The sequence below is a fragment of the Neovison vison genome, chromosome 2, assembly GCF_020171115.1.
Source record: "Neovison vison isolate M4711 chromosome 2, ASM_NN_V1, whole genome shotgun sequence".
Classification (NCBI taxonomy): Eukaryota; Metazoa; Chordata; class Mammalia; order Carnivora; family Mustelidae; genus Neogale; species Neogale vison.
The window spans coordinates 65373367-65392508 of NC_058092.1; the positions used below are offsets into that span (position 1 = coordinate 65373367).

The window sequence follows — 19142 nt, forward strand, 5'->3', positions numbered from 1 at the left end:
CCTCCCCCAACTCACACACTCTCTTGCTCTCCCTCTCTCTAGAATAAAAAACCTTTAAAAATTTTCAATAAATAAATGGTAACTGACTTCAAATTTAAAGGTGTGAGTGTATTTGGTTTGGTTAATAAGCAGTAATGGAATGTTTAAGAGACTTGTGACTCACTATATTTACAAGTTTTATTTATTAACTTTAAGAAGAGTTTTAAGAGGGTGCCTGGGTGGATCGGTGGGTTAAAGCCTCTGCCTTTGGCTCGGCTCATGATCTCAGGGTCCTGGGATTGAGCCCCCGCATCGGGCTCTCTGCTCAGCAGGGAGCCTGCTTCCTCCTCTCTCTGCCTGCCTCTCTGTCTACTTGTGATCTCTGTCTGTCAAATAAATAAATAAAAATCTTTTAAAATATAAATAAATAAAAAGAAGAGTTTTAAGTTATTGAGAAAGTCCTGCTTGTTGAAATTTTATATCACTCTATAAGACATAAGAAGTGCTTAAACATAAAATCCAGTATATGAAATATGTAAATATAATGAAGCAGCAGTGGTACTAACATAAAATTCAAAGAGCATTTTTTTTCAAAGAGCATTTTCCTACTGTCCAACATTGTTCCCAGTATTTTATAGTATAAATTCATTCATTCAACAGTCACTAAGCATCCAATCCACCAGGAACAAGGCATCATTCCAGACTCTTAAGAACTGAATCAGTGAACATAATTTCAATCTTCATGGATCTTACATTTTAATGAGACAGTATCAGTTATGATAATAACCGTGAACAAAAGCAAAACCAGGGAAAGTGTAGGAAGGGGGTGCTATTTAGATGGCACAATGAAGGTAACGTCAGTAAGCACCACCCACTCCAGTCTATGTAAATGATACCTCTCCTGGCTCCCTCTTTAGAAAAAAAGCTCTCCACACCAGGTGACATATGAATATGAGAAGAGAGCAAGGCATGCAAACATAGGAGAAAAGTATTACAGGAAAAGAAAACAAGTACACAAGTCATTTTATCTGGGAAATGTGTCTTAAGGGAGAATTAATCTATTCAGCTATAACCACTGACTTAATATAGTATTTTTTTTCAGGTTCTTAAAAGTAAAAAAAAAAAAAAAAGGTTTATAAGTAGGTTTTTACTACTATGCTGTAGTTTGATACATAATGAAGGGCTGCTAAAATATACCAGCTGATTTTTTTTTTTTTTAAGTCTATAATAGGCTGAAGGTGAGAATGACTTAAACTAGGCAAAGAGATCTTTTGGATTGATGAAAATGGTCTAAAACTGGACTATGGAGTTCACTGCAAACCACTGTAAATTTACTAAAAAATCAATGAATTATACACTTAAAAGAGTATGACTAAGAAATCCTCCCTCCAAAAAGCCCTGCAACTGATAAGGTGACCAAAATGTTCCATTCTTATACTACCTTGAAATTAACGCCAGCACTTAAATCTGAAAATCATGTCTTACTTGAAATTGAACCCGAAAGTTTAATTTTACCACAATGGGGCTTCTAGGTACTGAACTACATTGTGGTCCGCTTTAATAAATAGGATAGGACACATCACTGTGCAAAATTTCATCTGAAACACTAACGAGTAAGAGCTGCCTTATTGAAATTACATGTAAGAACAAAACGTACAAGGGAACAATTTGGATAAATAACACATTGATGAATAAACGTTAAGAGATTTGTATTTTGAAGTATTCAAGTCACATCTACTTCCAGTTCTGTTTTTGTGTCTGAAACACAGTATTTTAGCAAAAACAGTCCTTGAATACAAGACCTAGAAGAAAACTCAAGTATCCCTGTAAAATGTGATATAAAAAATTCATTAGAATTTTTTCTATATACAACATATACTGTGGTGCTAGAACATGGAAGGAAAATATAAATCCACATACACGGTCCTATAACACCTCACTCCAAAAGCAGAATTTGAATGCTGAGGTTCATATCCCTCTATTCAATTCAAGCACCCAGTCAATAAGATTTATAACCTCTTTGCTTCAAACTGCTCACTGTGGATTGAGGTTAATAGTAATCATCCTTACCAGGTTGTTGAGAAGACTAAATAGTGAATATAGTATTTACATGTACCTAGCAAACAGAAAATATTCAGTAACTCTTAACTCTGTGTATATATATTCTCTCTCTCTCTCTCTCTCTCTCTCTCTATATATATATATATATATATATATTTTTTTTTTAAGTAAACCCTATGCCCAAAGTGGGCCTTGAACTCATGACCCTGAGATTTACAACCAACTCAGCCAGATGCTCCATATGTATTTTTTTTGAGTGGGCTCCACATGGAGCCCAATGTGGGGCTTGAATTCACAACCCAGGACCCTGAGATCAAGACCTAAGCTGAGATCAAGAGTCGGACACATAACCAACTGAGCCACCCAGGCGGCCCTATGTATTTCTTTTACAACTTTTTTTTTTTTAAGTAAACTATACTCCCAACGTGGGGCTCGAACCCATGACCCAAAGATCAAGAGTCACATGATCCACCAACCAAACCAGCCAGACATCCTTTCTTTTGTAATAATCATCTAAAGCAACCCTACTGCAATCTTCAACATACGTTGTAAATGCCCGGGAATCTTTGTTATTTGGAATATCTGGGTGGGGCCCAAAATTTGCCTTTCTACAAGTTCCAGTGCCCAGGAAGGACACAGAAAGGTTCTTAAAATTTACCACACATCTGAAGGACTAGTTTAAATCAGATTTCTGGGTTCTACCCCAGAGTTTGGGAGAAAATGCATTTGTAACAAGTTCCCAAGTGATATTATCCTGCTGTTCCCATTGGAGTACTACTACTCAAAGGTTCTGAGCTAGGATGTACATTAGAAACACTTTTGGGGTACATGTTTATTGCTTAGAGGTAAGGTGCCCTGACTATACCACAGTACTGATTCTCAAAGTGTGGTCTCCAACATACTATATCCGAAACTTGAGGGGTAGGGCCCAGCCATCCATTATTTAAAAAAATAAACAAACCAACAAGCCTCACAGGTTTGCTTGCTGTAGTCGGAGACACTGTGTTATAGCTACAAACGAATCAGAATTCCTTGGTGACATTTTGCTAATGACAGGAAGAAAAGTATCTACCTATATTTGTGGCTTATGTCAACTGAAAATGTCCCAACTCATTCCCCAAGACAGCATTTATTCAAATTTAGTGGTAACTCTGTAACAGTTATAAAAGTCAATTACCCTCTCCTTCAAATGTTCTCCTATATCATGATGCTGCCCTAAAGTCAGACATTTAAAATCTCAGGGCAAAAAGAAAACTTTAGAAATTAAGCTAAAACTTTGTGTAACATTTAATTTCTATAAAAGCTCAGCAAATAGGAGTGCCTGAGTGGTTCAGTGGGTTAAGCATCTGCCTTCCGCTCAGGTCATGATCCCAGGGACCTGGGACTAAGCCCAGCATTGGGCCCAGCATCAGGCACCTTGCTCACTGGGGAGCCTGCTTCTCCCTCTCCCTCTGCCTACTGCTCCCCCTGCCTGAGGGCATGCACATTCTCTCTATGCATGCTCTGTCAAATAAATAAAATCTTTTAAAAAAAATGTTTTTAAGTGAAACTGGAGTAGAAAAAAAAATAGAAAGGGAGAATTTCTGTACCAAAGTTGTACTTATATTTCAAGCCAGCCTGAAAGGGGATATAAACTAGGTAAAGCTTTTAGCTGATTCTCAATTTTTCATAGACTATAACTTGATTTTATAATGTGTACACCACAATGTTATATTGTTCATAAACATAAAATAAATACCTTAAAAGTAAAATGGCCTAAACAAACTAAGACTTTTTTCTTGGGGGAGGGACGCTCAACATATTCTTTAAAATAACAGAGGATACCATAGGGTGTCTGTCATAAAAATCAGAATAGGAATCACTGCTTGAAAGGAATGCAAAGAATGAAAAGAAAGCTGCCAAATCATAGGATGAAAGTCCAAAAAGCCATTAGCTGGTCAGGAATGCTGTACCAAAGTGTACAAAACAAAATGATTAAGTTGAGGGGGTAAAAAGGCTGAGTACTGTTGTAGGCCAATCAACGACAGAAATTAAAAGTAGCCTGTTTGCCCCAAGTATACTAAAACACAGAAAGGGTCTACCACACAATCTGAAAGTAAAGCTTCTCTTTGATGTCCTCTTCTATGAGTTCTTGAAATCATGAACGCTAGAAGAAAAACAGACACCTAAGTCAAAGTGTTGAGATCTCCGGGTATAAACTACACTGAATTCTAGGACTTCTAAAGCAGGATAAAAATGCAATAATGTTGATAAACAAAGTTAAAGTTCAAAAATAGATAAAATTATTCTATGGTACTAGACTTCAAAATAATGGTTTCCCATGGGATAAGGGGTAGTGTTCATGACAATACAACACAAGACAGTTTGAGATTTTGATAATGTTCTACTTCTTAGTAATGATTACCCAGGTATGTTTACACTGTGAAAATTTACTGAACTGTAAACTTATGAGAACTTTCTGTATTACACTGTATTCAAATTAATACCTTTTTAAAAGCAGGGAGCAAATAAAGGACATTTCTCCCTCAGAAAATGAAACATTATGCAAAAACAAACATTAAAAATTTCTATTTAGTGGAGACAGTTCAGATTAAGAATTACAGATTTGATGTGAGTACAGTTAAGATACAGAAGTATTACAAAGTTCCTTAAGGACTATCAGCAGATAACCTCACAAACACACACACCTTTCTCAGGATAAAAAAATCTTGGCACCTCCCACTGTAAGTGTCAAGCTAAAAAAAAGCATTATTTCACCTTCTTTATGAAACACAGTAAATCTGCTTTCTAATGGGGAAGTATTTAAGAACTACAGGATATATTCCTTAAGCTTCTAACCAAGTTTAAGAAAAAAAAGAAAAGAAAAAATCTAGTAAAAAAGGTATAAATAACTGCCAGAATACAATTAGCAGTTGTTATTTCCTGGACCACTTCAGTGCCATTTTGCAAAATCAACCTATCCCTTACAAAGTAAGCAGAATTCTGGTAGTATTAAAAGGTATAAATTATGTTCCAATTCCTTTAAATCTCAACCCAATGCAAGGAAGAAAGAAATTCCACCGCATCAAGTTCTTCACCTGTAATTCTCTTTATTGGATCCCCAAGCACAGGACACAGATTTTTTTCAAATATTTATTTTCAAATATTTATTGTGATTTCACACTCACAAAGTTAATCTGGTTTTTCTTCCTAGCAGTAATGTAATCATACCAATCTGTAAACAACAGAAAATGTTAGTCATTATTTAATAAAGTAATAGCTTTGGAGCCTCCATAGTTTTAAAATGTAAATAAGTAAAAATATTTTTTTCAAAAATAATTTTAAGATCTTGAATAATTATTTAATAAAGAAAAAACCCTTCATAAACAATAAATTTTCAATACTGAAAATGCTCTCACTGACATGGATGGTCTAAGGCTCACCTGGAATTTCTTATTCATTATTAAATGTCAGTACATGTGCCACACTACTGTTCTTAACAGTTGAATAAGAAAGGTTTTGAGATTCTGTAACTAGAGTCCTAGGACTGCCAATTAGCACTTTTCATTAAGTATAAGCATATGATGTCAAACTACATATCACTATTTAATAAAGGAAATACCTTAACCACACATCCTAAAACTGTTGATCTTAGCAGTCTATTTCTAATTCTACAAAAATCTACCAATAGTTTTTCTTTATAGCTGTGTTTATATACAATATTTCTCTAATACTGTACTTTTTTTTTAAGATTTTGTTTATTTATTCAACAGAGAGAGATCACAAGTAGGCAGAGAGGCAGGCAAAGAGAGAGAAGAGGAAGCAGTCTCCCCACCAAGCAGAGAGCCCCATGCGGGACTCAAACTAAGGACCCTGGGATCATGACCTGAGCCGAAGACAGAAGCTTAATCCACTGAGCCACCAAGGTGCCCTCTAATACTATACTCTTAAGTAGTTTCTTATTTTGTCCATTCAAGAAGGAGAGGGGCACCTAGCTGGCTTGGTCAACAGAACATATGACTCTTGATCTCGGGGTTGTGAGTTCGAGCCCCAAACTGGATGTGGAGATTGTTTAAAAACTCAATCTTTAAAAAAAAAAAAAAGGGGGGGGGGAAGAAAAGAGAAAGAGAAAGAAATTACTTCACTCAATCCTACTAAATTCTGTGGTATGGGAAAAGAATTTTGAATTTTGGCTAACCAAGAAAAAGAATTATAGAACACTGTTTTGTAGAGAATGAGCTTTATTATCCTCAATTTGTAAAGTGCTCTTAAAAATCAATATGAAAACAAATATCACAATAAAAAGATACTAGGTCAATAGACAGTAGATGTGCCTTAAAAATCACCTAAAAAATACTAACATTTTTTAAGGTTTGGGTAAAAATAAGTAAGGTAAAAAAAAATTTTAATGTAAAAGTGAAACACAAAACAATGAGAAAATATAGGATTATTTAACAGAGTTGAGACAATTACCAATTTGGAGGAAAACATTTATATTCTCACTTCACACCAATACCAGATTAGGCAAACAGTTAAATTTATTTAAATATAATTTAGAAAAACTAAGAGAGACAGTATTAAATCAGTATTGTTTATTTATTACACTTTCAGAGGAGGAATTTCAGAAGTTCAAAAGTAGAACAAGATTAGGTCAAAACCCTTGATAACATTAATTTCAAAATTGTTTACCTAAATTCGCAAACGAAATACATCTATCAATCAAAATGTTTCACCTCAGTAGTAATCTAAGAAAAAAGTGATATGACTTATACCCCATGAAGTTTTATAATACTTAATAACGATATACAGAGCAACAGCCACTTCAACATGAACATAAATTGATCCTTTGGGTAAATTAACGTGACAGATAGGTTTCAAAACCCTTCAAAAGTACACCTAAAAATCACTTCTGGTGTTGGCAACATTCAAGAAGATAATACCATATACAGAAAATTATATATATATATGTTCTTCACACTGCTATTCATATATGCAAAAAATCAGAACAGGGTAATGATACATCTACACATAGGACATTATACAACCATTTCTAATTATGATTATGAAGACTCCTTGTGAGAATGGAAAAATGTTACCTAACATTAGGTTATAAAGTAGAACATGGTACTGAATATTTTATTTGCAAGTATATAAAAGATGTATTTTTAAAATAATGGAAGAAGTATACCAAAATGTTAACATGGCTGTATTAATTCCTCAGATTTAAAATTCTCAAGTCAGCCATTAAAGTCACTAAAACACACAGACAATACAGTTTATACTTAAATACTATCTACCATTACTCTAACAATGAAAAGAGAAAATGGTTTAAATTAACATATTAAAAAAAGGCAAGTAAGGCAACAAAGAAAATCTACTACACAATGAAACATTTCTCACCTCAGGACACTCATCAGTGCTGAGGATAGAGACTCAGTACCAAGGTTCAAAACTATAGAACTGAATTATACGAACTTGGCATTGACTAATTCTAATTATTTGCTTTGAAAACTCCTTTATTAATAAAGGTGCTAGTCTTTAGACAACTGTTCATCACTGATATCAAACAGTAAATGTAACAGAGCCTTATCTGGCAGTAATCCCTTGAAATAATAAACAAGAAATTTAAGAAATCGATAAAAGCAATAAAATAAAGCAAAGGAAATGCCATACACAACAGCATCATTTTTATTTGATATCATCAGAGGAGTTCTGTAGGTCAATTATCAGAAAACTGAAAGCATTAACAAAGCTTTGAAAACATTTACTCATAACAATCCTTTAAAAAGATACCAATTCCTTACTTCCTCAAACACAACACACAGAATAAAAGTTTATTTATGATTAAGGTCATCACGTGAAACACCATGTACTACATACTACTCTGTAACATTGTGATTCCCTCAGAAGTTGATGGTAATAGGACTGTATGTTTCTAAGCAATGGCCTTAAAACACTACTCTTCTATAGTTCTATTTTTTTAATAGCTTTTCTTCCTTTTCCCTTGAAATAAAATGACATTTCAGCTGTCAGTGTGCCTAACTCCAATGGCCAATCCTATGGATTTTTATCTGTGGGCTAAAAAAATCAGATAACTAACCCTGTTGGTGCTGTAAAACTTCTTTACTCCACTTAGGAGTTTCTGAAGAAAGACCACAGGCTTATGGTATTTAATTAGTTATTATTTTTTTAATATTTTATTTATTTATTTGACAGAGAGAGAGATCACAAGTAGGCAAAGAGGCAAGCAGAGAGAGGAGGAAGCAGGCCCTCTGCTGAGCAGAGAGCCCGATGTGGGGCTCAATCCCAGGACCCGGAGATCATGACCTGAGCCAAAGGCAGAGGCTTAACCCACTGAGCCACCCAGGCGCCCCTTGATTAGTAATTTCGAAGGCTCAGGAATCCTGCTGTTTGAAATGGCTAAGATCACCAACACTCAAAAAATGTTGGTTTGAATTACTGATTATAACTTACAATGGAGGGGCTCCTGGGTGGCTCGGTGGGTTAAGCTTCTGCCCTTTGCTCAGGTCACGACCTCAGGGTCCTAGGATCAAGGCCTGAATCGGGCTCTCTGCTCAGCAGGGAGCCTGCTTCCCCCTCTCTCTCTGCCTGCATGTGATCTCTCTCTCTCTCTGTCAAATAAATAAAATCTTTAAAAAAAAAAAAAAAGATGTTATAACTTACAATGGAGCTCATAATAATAATAACTGAAAAGTTTGATAGTCTCCTCAGGAAAAGTTACTGAATGAACTTGTCTCTGACAAGACAATTACCTACCTAAATGAGAAAGAACAGCTGAAAAAAAAAAACAAAAAGAGGTGAGAAGGACAAGTTCAAACAAATAGCAAAAATCTATACTTCCACTGTGTTAGAAGTCAACACTTGGGACTTCAGGAAATAACTCACTGATCAGTATTTTTAAAGTCTAATTACAGTGGTTATCAGAGTATTAGCCTCAGAAATTTGTACTACAATGTATGCCACATCTATATTAAATACTCCTGCAAATATCAAAGTCTTCCAGCAAATATTCCTTGCAGTTAAATCTAGACTGACTTTTCATATGAAATTAGATTTTTTTAAAAAGCACCTGCATCATGTTTTCACTGACATTTCTGGTCAAGTAATTTCTTGTAATCTCTCTTGGACTCTGGTTCAAGAGGTGAGAAAAAAATTCATGTTCTTGATGTAACGAATATGTAACACAGCTATCACACGGTATAGTTTACAAACTTATAGGTCTATGGAAATGAGCATTGTTTCAGACCCCAAGAAAAAAACCCAAGTGAGGACAGATCAATACTGTATTATCACTGCCATTAATTTCCTCTCATCACTGAAGCTCACCAGCTCTCACAGATCACTTTCATAACAGTTAATAATTGAGAAAAGGGAAAATAAAATTTCTGGTTACTTAAGTTTCACTCAAGCAAACTCGAATCACGTAAGATACATGCCTCTTCCTCCTTAGATATTCTCAGTGTATTTCTACCCAGTACCTCAGATAAGCAGTAGTCTCTAAAAGACTGGTAATCCCCAAAATCCACTGCCAAGAACAGTTTATAAAACAAAGTTGTAAGAAACATACATTATCCCAAGGATCAGATGCACACGGGAACTCTCTGAGGCCAAATTACCAAGCAAAACTTTGTAGATACCTTTGCAAAGGCCATTACAGAACTGTGACCTTGAGTCCACTGTTATTTTCACAATTTTCTACTTCTAAAAATAACAAAATGCACTCAACAAATGTTACTTAACAAGAGCTTTACCTAACTGAAGAATTCACAAAGTTTCAATTAAATATCAAATTCAGTTGCTGACTTTTTACAGCAAGTGATAATTTCTGAGGTAACTGAAAACCATTTAAGAAACATTTTAAGATGAAAAAATTGCCTGAAATTACAGATTCCAAATTCTGGCCAACTCAAATTGCCCTTCAACCATAATAAACCTGCCTAGTCTTAGACCATGGCTCTGTCAACCTTCCAACAGCCTCTCTTTTCTGTGAAACTTCTCCAATTCCATCTCAATATCGAACTACATATTCCACTGTCTGATTCTCCTCCTTCCCACATCACACCTCTCAACACTCTTTCACTCTCCAACTTTCCTACTTGAATGAACTATTATAAGAGAAAACCACATTGCTCAAGAAGACTGAAGTCACGTGCATGTGACTAATAAACACTGGTTTGGGGAAAAAATAGAAACAAAACAAAACCTCACAAAATGCTGCTTAGCAACTTCCAAATTGTACATTTGTTTGTATTAACTGGTGATATACCTACCACTCTCCTGCTGAGCTCACTAAATTTCACAGTCAGAACTATTTAACTGAGCTGATTAAATTTTAGAACTTCTGGAAAACTCCTCTACACACACGTGGGTTATAATTTAGAAAATGTGTCACAAAATATAAGCATGAATATAAAGATAAACATGTAACACAAATATTAACCATAAAAATACAAAGTTCAACTGATAACATCCCTTTTTCTTTAAATCCTATTTTGTATGGATTTTGTTTTGGTGCAAAGCTAGGATAAAACAATCTCTAGGACGAAAACAATGCTATCCCTCAAGATACTTTCACAAAATCGTTACAACCAAAAAATCTGTACAAAGAATTTTCTTTTTAAAAGCAAATGTGCATATATTTGTCAACAGGCATACATCACTAAATAAAAATTTAGCTGAGTACAAAAATTTTTTTCTGATTGCTAATGTTGTGATAGTGTATTTTAGAACACTACTCCACTTCCTCCTCTTCCTTAAAAAAAAAAAAAAAAAGGAAGAAAACACAGCTACTGCTAAGATTGGTTAGAGCGATTTAAGACTGATTAAGGTAACTTGGCGGAGTGTAACAGGGAGCATCCTCTATATACTTCTCTGTATTAAATGTAAAGGCAAATAACACTTTCTTAGTTTAAAAAAAAATGAGTGGATTACCTAGTTATCTGATTAGCTTTGTAATTAACTTCCCACTGCGAATACTAAATAAATCCAAAGACTGCTCAATAATACGAAAGACAGATACACTGCAAATTGATTTCCGATAAGACATAGGAAGTTGAAGAAAAATTAATTTCATGTCAAACTCATTTAAAGAAAAAACAAACTCTGATACCAAAGTTTATTAAGAGAAGTTTAGTTTTAACTAAAATTTCGACTTAAAACATTTCACTACTACCTAAACACGTGACCCAAAACAACCATCCTTGAACATCAAAGACGGCAACCTCGTAACATAGTAATCAGAATCATATCGACAATTATGAGTTAATAGGCACGCACAAAGATTACAAGAACGATTTTATTCTGACAACAGGTATTGTCAGAGATAGAAAGGGCTCCTTCCAATACTGCCAAAAAGTTACTGTAAATACAAAGTGAGTCAGCGTCATGAGGAAGTTATCAATGACCAAGTAAGTGGGAGTAAATGATGACCAGAGAGAAAAAAAAAAAAAAATAGAAGGCGCTTAGTGTTAAGCGTCTGAGAATGGTCAGTGGAGAAAGGTACAGCAGCAGAAACAAGCGACAGAATGGTTAACAGGTCTGGAATTCTTTAGAAAATGGCAACAAGGGGAAAAACTGACATGAACGTTTGAAAGTAAGACCAACGGTATCCAATGGAATCGTCACGACTGCGCGAGAACGGCTCTGGACTTCCAAGGGAGTGGGACGGGGTTGGAACTATCACTGCGCTGAGGGGAAAAGGAGCGGGGGCTGAGCGTTGCAGACGCTTCTGCAGGTGGCGGAGCGCCCGCAGGGGGGTGGGGAGGAGGACCGTGTCGCCTCAATGGGGTCAATGTAGTCCCTTCAAGACTAAAGGAAGCTAACCTAGCACGTCTCCCGGCACCAAGAGGCACTCGCCCCCGGCCCCTCCCTAACAACTTGCCTTGTAGAAAGAGTTGCGGGTCCCAGGCCCCCGGAACCCAACGCTTCGCCATCCAGGACAACTGCTCTGCCAACAAGGTCCCGCGAGAATCGAGAGATCTCGCGATACAAACCCACCAGCATCTCGCGAGTTTCCTCTAAAACCAACATGGCGGTACAGGGAAATCGGCATTTCGGAACTTGAAAAGTGCTTCATTAACGAATTGGAGAACGTGTAGAACAGGGAAATAGCAGAAAGTCTTTTCCGCCCTTTATTTCTCATCTATCCCCCCTACTAGAGAAGAAAAACCCTAAAACCTCAGTGACTATGGTTCTACCACACAGACACAACATCCCTCTGCCTCAACCAGCCTCCCAGCCTGTCACGTGGAGGCACATTCTCGGCGTGCCCGTCACGTGGGCCGCTACTAAGCGAGCGCGCGCTGGTCGTCCACCCTAGAGCCCTCCCCGCCCCCCTATCGCCCGCGCACACGTGCGCGCGCACCCCCACCCCACGTGGGGGCTTCGCCGTCGCTGCCGACGCCGCTGCCGCCTCCAACCCACCCCCTCCCGGCATTCGGCTCTAAATCCGGGTCCCAAAGCCGATGGTGCCCCGGGGTCCCTCCTCCATTCTCCCTGCCCCGTGTGTGGCCCCCACCACGTGCCTCGAGCGAGTTCTCACCTTTCGCGCGGGGCAGGGCGCCGCGGGCCACTCGGGGAGGCGCCGCCGCCGTGGCCGCTCTCTACCCCCGCCACGGCACTTGCTGGGGTGGCCGCCGCAGGAAGCTCGACAGCGGCGCCGCGGCGCTTCCAGGTGGGTCCCCGCCTCCCGCTCCTGCCACTTCCCGCAGCACCAGCGGCTCCTTCCGGTCCCCTCCTCTCTCGCTGGGCCGGGCGGGCGGCGGCGGCTGCAGGCGCGCTCACTACACCGCCTGCTGGTAACCGCGGCCTGTGCAGCGCCGTTGGCCTGGGATCCGCCGAGGTCCGCGGCGGGCCCTCGCCTCTGCATGATGGCTGGTCTTCTGAGGGCAGGACCCGGTTCATCCCCTGCAATAATAGTCTTTACTTGGCCCTTCATTGCTTTTGTAGAGGAAAGGCGTCGCTGTAGCCCCGCTGTTTGGAAGACAGCTCCATCCTGCCTTTTGTGGACTCTTGAAAAATGTGTACACGCTAGCTCCCTTAGCCGTGTGGTCTCAACTCTGTGCTCCTGCTTACTTCATCTCCAGCCACACGACCCCTCAGCTCACCTCTTTGGCTTTGTGGCTGTTCCTTCCAATGCGCAGGCTCTGTCCAGTTCAAGACTTTCAGCTTGCTGTTGCCTTTGACTACAACTCTTCAGATCTCTTAACTCGTTGGTGTTCAATGCGTACTTCAGCTCCCTTCTCCAAGGTCAACATCTGAGGTTTCCAGACCACTGTATTCAAATGAGCACGCTTGCACCACTGCTCTCTCTTTCTTCATCTATATATATATATAGGTGGAGAAGATATATATCTATCTTCTTAACAGTTATCACTTCAAGTCTTTGTCAGTCTCCTGCCACCAAGAACGTGAGATCCATAAAGGCTGGGACTTTGTAACTTTTTGCTCATTACTGCGTCCCCAGACCTTTGTCAGGCACAGAGCAGTGTTTAATAAATGCTGTCAACATTGTCATAAGGGGCTTGTGGCTGGCTCAGTCGGAAGAGCAGGCGACTCCTGATCTTGGGGTTGTGAGTTTGAGCCCCACCTTCAGTATTATAGAGATTACTTTATAAATAAATAAACTTTAAAAAAAATATATCAACAAACTACATTGGGCATGCCGAAAAATTAAAACCCAATAAACATTGATGGAGATAAGTACTTCCTTTGGGTTCATAGTTCTATTGATAGCCTCATCATTTATGAGCTGTGGCAAAGCTGAGCTAAATCTCCTTCCCTGTCTAAAATTAGAAAACTATATTTCAAAAATACAAAATCCAGAAGCCATTTTAACTGGAGCTCTCCTGCATTTGCCAAGTACTATTTCACTGTTTTTGTTTTCTTTTTCTTTGAAACTTGGTTTTTCAGGCAAGTGGATAAGGCACCTCCTTTTTTTTTCTTTTTTCTGGTTAAGTTGTTAAACGGTTGAATTGACTTTTTGTATGTGTTTTAGTTGAGAGTTCAACTCAAAATAACATTTGCTTCCAGACAGAAGATAACAGGTATTTTTTTTTTAAGATTTTATTTATTTATTTGACAGAGCAAGATCACAAGGGCGGGGTGGGGGGGGCAGGCTCCCTGCTGAGCAGAGAGCTGGATGCGGGGCTCAATCCCAGGACCCTGAGATCATGACCTGAGCCAAAGGCAGAGGCTTAACCCACTGAACCACCCAGGTGCCCCTGTCAGGTATATTTTTATAGTAATGCATTAACAGGCTTTTACTGAACCTAATTGGTTCCAGGCCCTATTCTAGGACTAGAGTCACAAAAGTAAATAAGGTTTCCCTACCTTGCTCTGTATACTTACAGAGCCAAGTTCTATGTATAATAACCATAACAAACATCCCTTCTTGAGTCATATGTGGCAGGCAATATGCTATGTATTTTTTATAACTTACCCTGTTTTAATCTTCCAACAGTCCTAAGATAGATACTAATAATGTTGGGCACCACAAGTTACTTCTCAGATACCCTTCAGAAATGAAGGACTTACTACCAGCAGCCAAGAGTGTTCCACAGACAGCCATGAGCTGTCAGTACCTTCTGGTGTTTTTCAGTGTCATACCTTTTCCCAAGGAGGCTACATCCAAAATGACTGATCAGTGTAGGGCCACTAATAGTATCTCTCAGGATTGTTGGTAGGGGGGGAGCCTGGGTGGCTTAGTTGGTTGAGCACCTGCCTTTGTCTCAGGCCATGATCCCACGGTCCTGGGATGGATCCCCACACCTGGCTCTCTGCTCAGGGGGAAGTTTGCTTCTCCCTTTTCCCTCTGCCTCTGGCTTCCCCTGCTTGTGTATGTGTGCGTGCACCCTCTCTCTCCCTCTCTCTTTCTTTCTCTCTGTCAAATAAATAATAAGATCTTTAATAAAAATACTCCTTGTTGGAAGGACTAGCCCTCCCACCTCAACATGGGACAGTTCTGGTGGATCATCCTATCTGTAGAACAATTTGCATCAGTTGATGCATCCCATTAAGACTGCATCGCAGCTTGACTTCTTCTGCCCACTTCTTCCCTAACCTCACAAATGATCCTATGAGCCTTTCCTAATCAATCTGTATACTGATCGTGTAAGTATCTGGTTCCTGGAAACCCTAATCTGTGTCTCTCTTCACATTTTCTGATGAGAAAATGGGCTTAGAGAGGTCATATAATTTGCCCAAATTTGAACTTCAGAGATATAAATATTGTGCAGAGATATAAATACTGTGGGAATAAGAGGAAGTTTGGGAAAGGTTTTTTACAGGGGTTGGCATTCAAGCTATAGGATGGGTTTGCAAAGCCGAGAAAAAATACTGTTGTCAGCTGAGGGAACTGCATGAATGAGAGTGTACAAGAATGTGAGAGGGGAACTGCAAGTAGCCCCACATGGCTGGGTTCTAGGGTCTTTGAAACAAGCACTAAAGAGGTAAAGGGGAAAGACCAGTTCATTGATGGTAAAGAAGATAGTAGGAAGATGGGGCCCCTGGGTGACTCAGTGGGTTAAAGCCTCTGCCTTTGGCTCAGGTCATGATCCCAGGGTCCTGGGATCAACCCCATGCCTGGTATCTAGCCCCACAGGCCCTCTGCTCAATGGGAAGCCTGCTTCTCCCTCCCCACTCCCCCTGCTTGTGTTCCCTCTCTCACTGTGTTTCTCTCTGTCAAATAAATAAAAAAAGAAAAGAAAACCATTGATGTAGTTCATTCTTTCTTTCACTGTTTCTTTTAATAAACATGCTAGGAACTATACAAGGGCTGGAGATATAGTACTAAACAAAGCAAGCGTAGACCCTACTCTTACAAATCCTATAGTCTAGGGAGGGAGGTTGACATTCAAGAAATAATCACAGAAATACCGTTCATAAGTTCAAAATGATAAACACCATGAATAAAAAGTATAGGTCACTATGAGACTATGTCCATAATAATCCAAAGTACATGTTGTAAGGTCTTTAGAAAGAAGAAAAAGGGAGGACTTCCTGACGAAGTAACATTTAGGCTGAATGAGATCTAAAGTATGAATGTGCATTTAGGAGTTAGTCAGAGGGTGGGGAAAACGTTACACAGAGAAGGTTTGAGGCAAAGGTCCCTGTGAGGATGGAACTTACAATTACTTACTTGTTTACTACTAATACGACTAGCACCACCAGAAATAGGCTATTTTTTCTATGGATATATATAAAATATGATATGAAACAATGTATTCTAATTGCTTTCATTAGATCATATTTTCCATGTCATATTGTTCAGAAACCCCAAGAAATGGTTATGTAATTTATTTAGCTATTTTTTTCTTTGGGAGTATCCAGGCTGTTCTACTTTCATGCTATTCTAAATGACTGGTTTGATGAATGTCCTTATATTTGGGGGCTAAATCTCCAAGATTTTGGTAGCTTATTGAATGTGTTGGTATGTTAAAAGAGTCTAGGATTCCTGGGTTGTGTGACTGGAGAGATGGAGGTGTCACCGAGGACCACAGGAAATACTACAGTAGGAAAAGGTTTAGGGAAGGAAATGATGTGTCATGAGGGTATGGCGAATTTGAAGTAGCTCATACATGCAAATGAAGCTGCCCAGGAATCATTAAATATATATGTGTCTGGGATGCAAGCCATAGGTCAGAACTAAAAGTACAGATTTTTGAGTCTTCAGCATAAAAACAGTAACTGGAACCTGGGTTTAGATTAGGTTATCCAGGGAAAGTATGAAAAAGTGAGAGGAATTAAAAATGTAGAACAAAACCTAGAAAAACTCAAACATGTGGAGGCAAGGAAAAAAAGAGACAACTATATAGAGGAAAAACAAGGGACCAGAACCATTAAAGAAAAACTGGATACAGGGGCACCTCGGTGGCTCAGTGGGTTGAAGCTTCTGCCTTCAGCTCAGGTCATGATCCCAGGGTCCTGGGATTGAGCCCCACATCGGGCTCTCTGCTCAGTGGGGAGCCTGCTTCCTCCTCTCTCTCTGCTTGCCTCTCTGCCTACTTGTGATCTCTGTGTGTCAAACAAAGAAAAATTGGACACAATCGTACCCCCAAAACCAGGGAGGAGGTAATTTGAAAGAGAGTCATCAACATTTTAAGTTATTAGAGAAATTTACCAGCTGCCTGTTTCATGCCACACACTGTGGTAAGCAGTAGGAGTGAACAAGACAAATCCTTTTGGTGCTTATTTTCCAGTGGGGAAGATGTTGTACACCACCCAAAAGACCAAGATATTTGGCATATTTTTAAAAATTATACCTTGCCTAGGGTGCTTTGATGAAAAAAAAAATTATGTCTTGCCTATTTCTAAAAACATGTGTCTTACCAAAAAATTAATGGGCAAAATTGAATTTAAAATAATTAAAATGGGAAAATTTGAGCAACAAGAAAACAGGAGAATAATGCACAGAAATACATATTCTAGGGTCTGAACACTTGCTTTAATTCTGGCAGATGTTGTAATAAGGTAAAACAAGATCAGTTACGATAGTCTCAGTATCCATAGGATAATAACCAGTTGTTCAGAGGAGTACTAATCCAAATACTATGACCAAAGATAAATTTATCCCACAGTTTCTCAAAACAAGACTATGTCATATAGTAAACTGTATCTTCAACAGCATCTTTATCGTAAATCCAACAACTAATTTTGTGGGGCTCTTTATTACATCTTTCCACCTAGGCTGAAGGCAATTTTTTTAAGCTTGGAAGAGATAAATAGCATAACCCAGTAAGAAACTCTTACAGTCTAATTTAACACAAGGAAAGATTTGAAATTATTTAAAAGGATGATGAATGAACTATAACATTCTTCAAATGAGCCTCCATTTATCCTCCATAGATGATACCATCCAAAGATACCAATTTCTGGCATCTCAACTGACTCCAGGAGCCCTGAGTTAGTACTGGTTTCAACATTTATTCCATCACAGATCCTGAACCACTTTGTTTCTACACTTCATTTACAGGGTGAAGATTTTGAAAAAGTCCCTCCAAAGGAATCCTAGAATGAGAAATTCACCATTTTGCAACCTGTGATGAAAACACTGGTTCAGGCAGTACTTGTCAGCAGATAGAACTATTAGTGGAAAAGTTGATCTGTAACTTTACAATGGAAGAAGTGAGTTCTCGCCATCTGAACCCAAATCACTCCTTGTATCATTAAAAGTGGAACAACCAAATATTGCGTGTCCCCCTCCTGCTTTCCCTTACTTTACCAGGCTGATCAAATGCGTTAGATGGTTATACCGGTGTCTCCCAATGAATACCTTTTGGTATTCAAGCTCTCACATAGTTCCCTCCCAACAGAAGATAGCAGAAATGACACTATGTCAGTTCTAGTCCTAACCTTTTAGAAGCATGCAGCATTTTCTTTCGCCCTTTTGGAATCCACTGCCATCCATCCAGTAATTAAGGAAGATCAGGTTAGCCTAGAGAAAAACCACATGCAGAGGTCCTGGATGATAAGATCCTATAGAGAGGCCTTGATGGAGGTGAATGTTGTGGCTCAGCCAACAGTCAGCACCAGGGCCCCAGTTACGTTAGGAGCCTTTTTGAACCTTCCCACATAGCATATCTGCTAGCCCGATGCAGCCTCATGAGTGTCTCCAGACAACCCACAGAATCATGAAAAATAATAAATCCATACTTTAAGCAAGTTTTGAGGGTTTTGTTATACTATAAAACATAGCCTTCAACCTCAGCAGCATCAGTACTGCTGTTAGAGAACTATACCTGTTATATTCATGAACAGTCTCACCCTTCTGTGTCCACAGGTCCTGTGGCAGAAGTTCAAATGGCTGAGAGAGCAAACTAACCTTAAACCCAAAGGGCTTATCTGATAAATCAACACCTGAATAGTTGCTATCCTAATTATGCCTTCATAATTTTGCCAAATGTACAAACTGCAAGCATGAGTTACTGAAGTCATTATCTACTTAGCAATTAAAGCCATCTTTGGGGATGGACTGGGATCCTGGACTTTCTGCCATGGGTGACATGTAAAAAGCACTGTAGGACTATGTTATCTATCAGGTCATATTATCTGCCCCCAAAACTGAAGACAGAGACACATTTACTATGTAGTTTGTAACCTTTAAA

General features: G+C 38.8%; 1 protein-coding gene across 5 annotated transcripts in view; it reads right to left on the minus strand.

The window, feature by feature from the left end:
- Positions 1 to 12640, minus strand: part of ZZZ3 (zinc finger ZZ-type containing 3) — a 120125-nt gene extending 107485 nt beyond the window's left edge. For 3 of the 5 annotated variants that reach the window (XM_044238494.1, XM_044238496.1, XM_044238493.1), the window contains exon 1: positions 12581 to 12640. Coding sequence is in view for 1 of the 5 variants with exons in the window: in XM_044238497.1 (XP_044094432.1) it covers positions 11921 to 12069 (149 nt within the window). In the remaining 4 variants the exon portion in view is untranslated. Of the gene's footprint in view, positions 1 to 11920; positions 12148 to 12580 lie in introns of those variants that run through there. The other 2 variants (XM_044238497.1, XM_044238495.1) reach the window with 2 other exon arrangements.
- Between the last annotated feature and the right edge of the window lie 6502 nt (positions 12641 to 19142).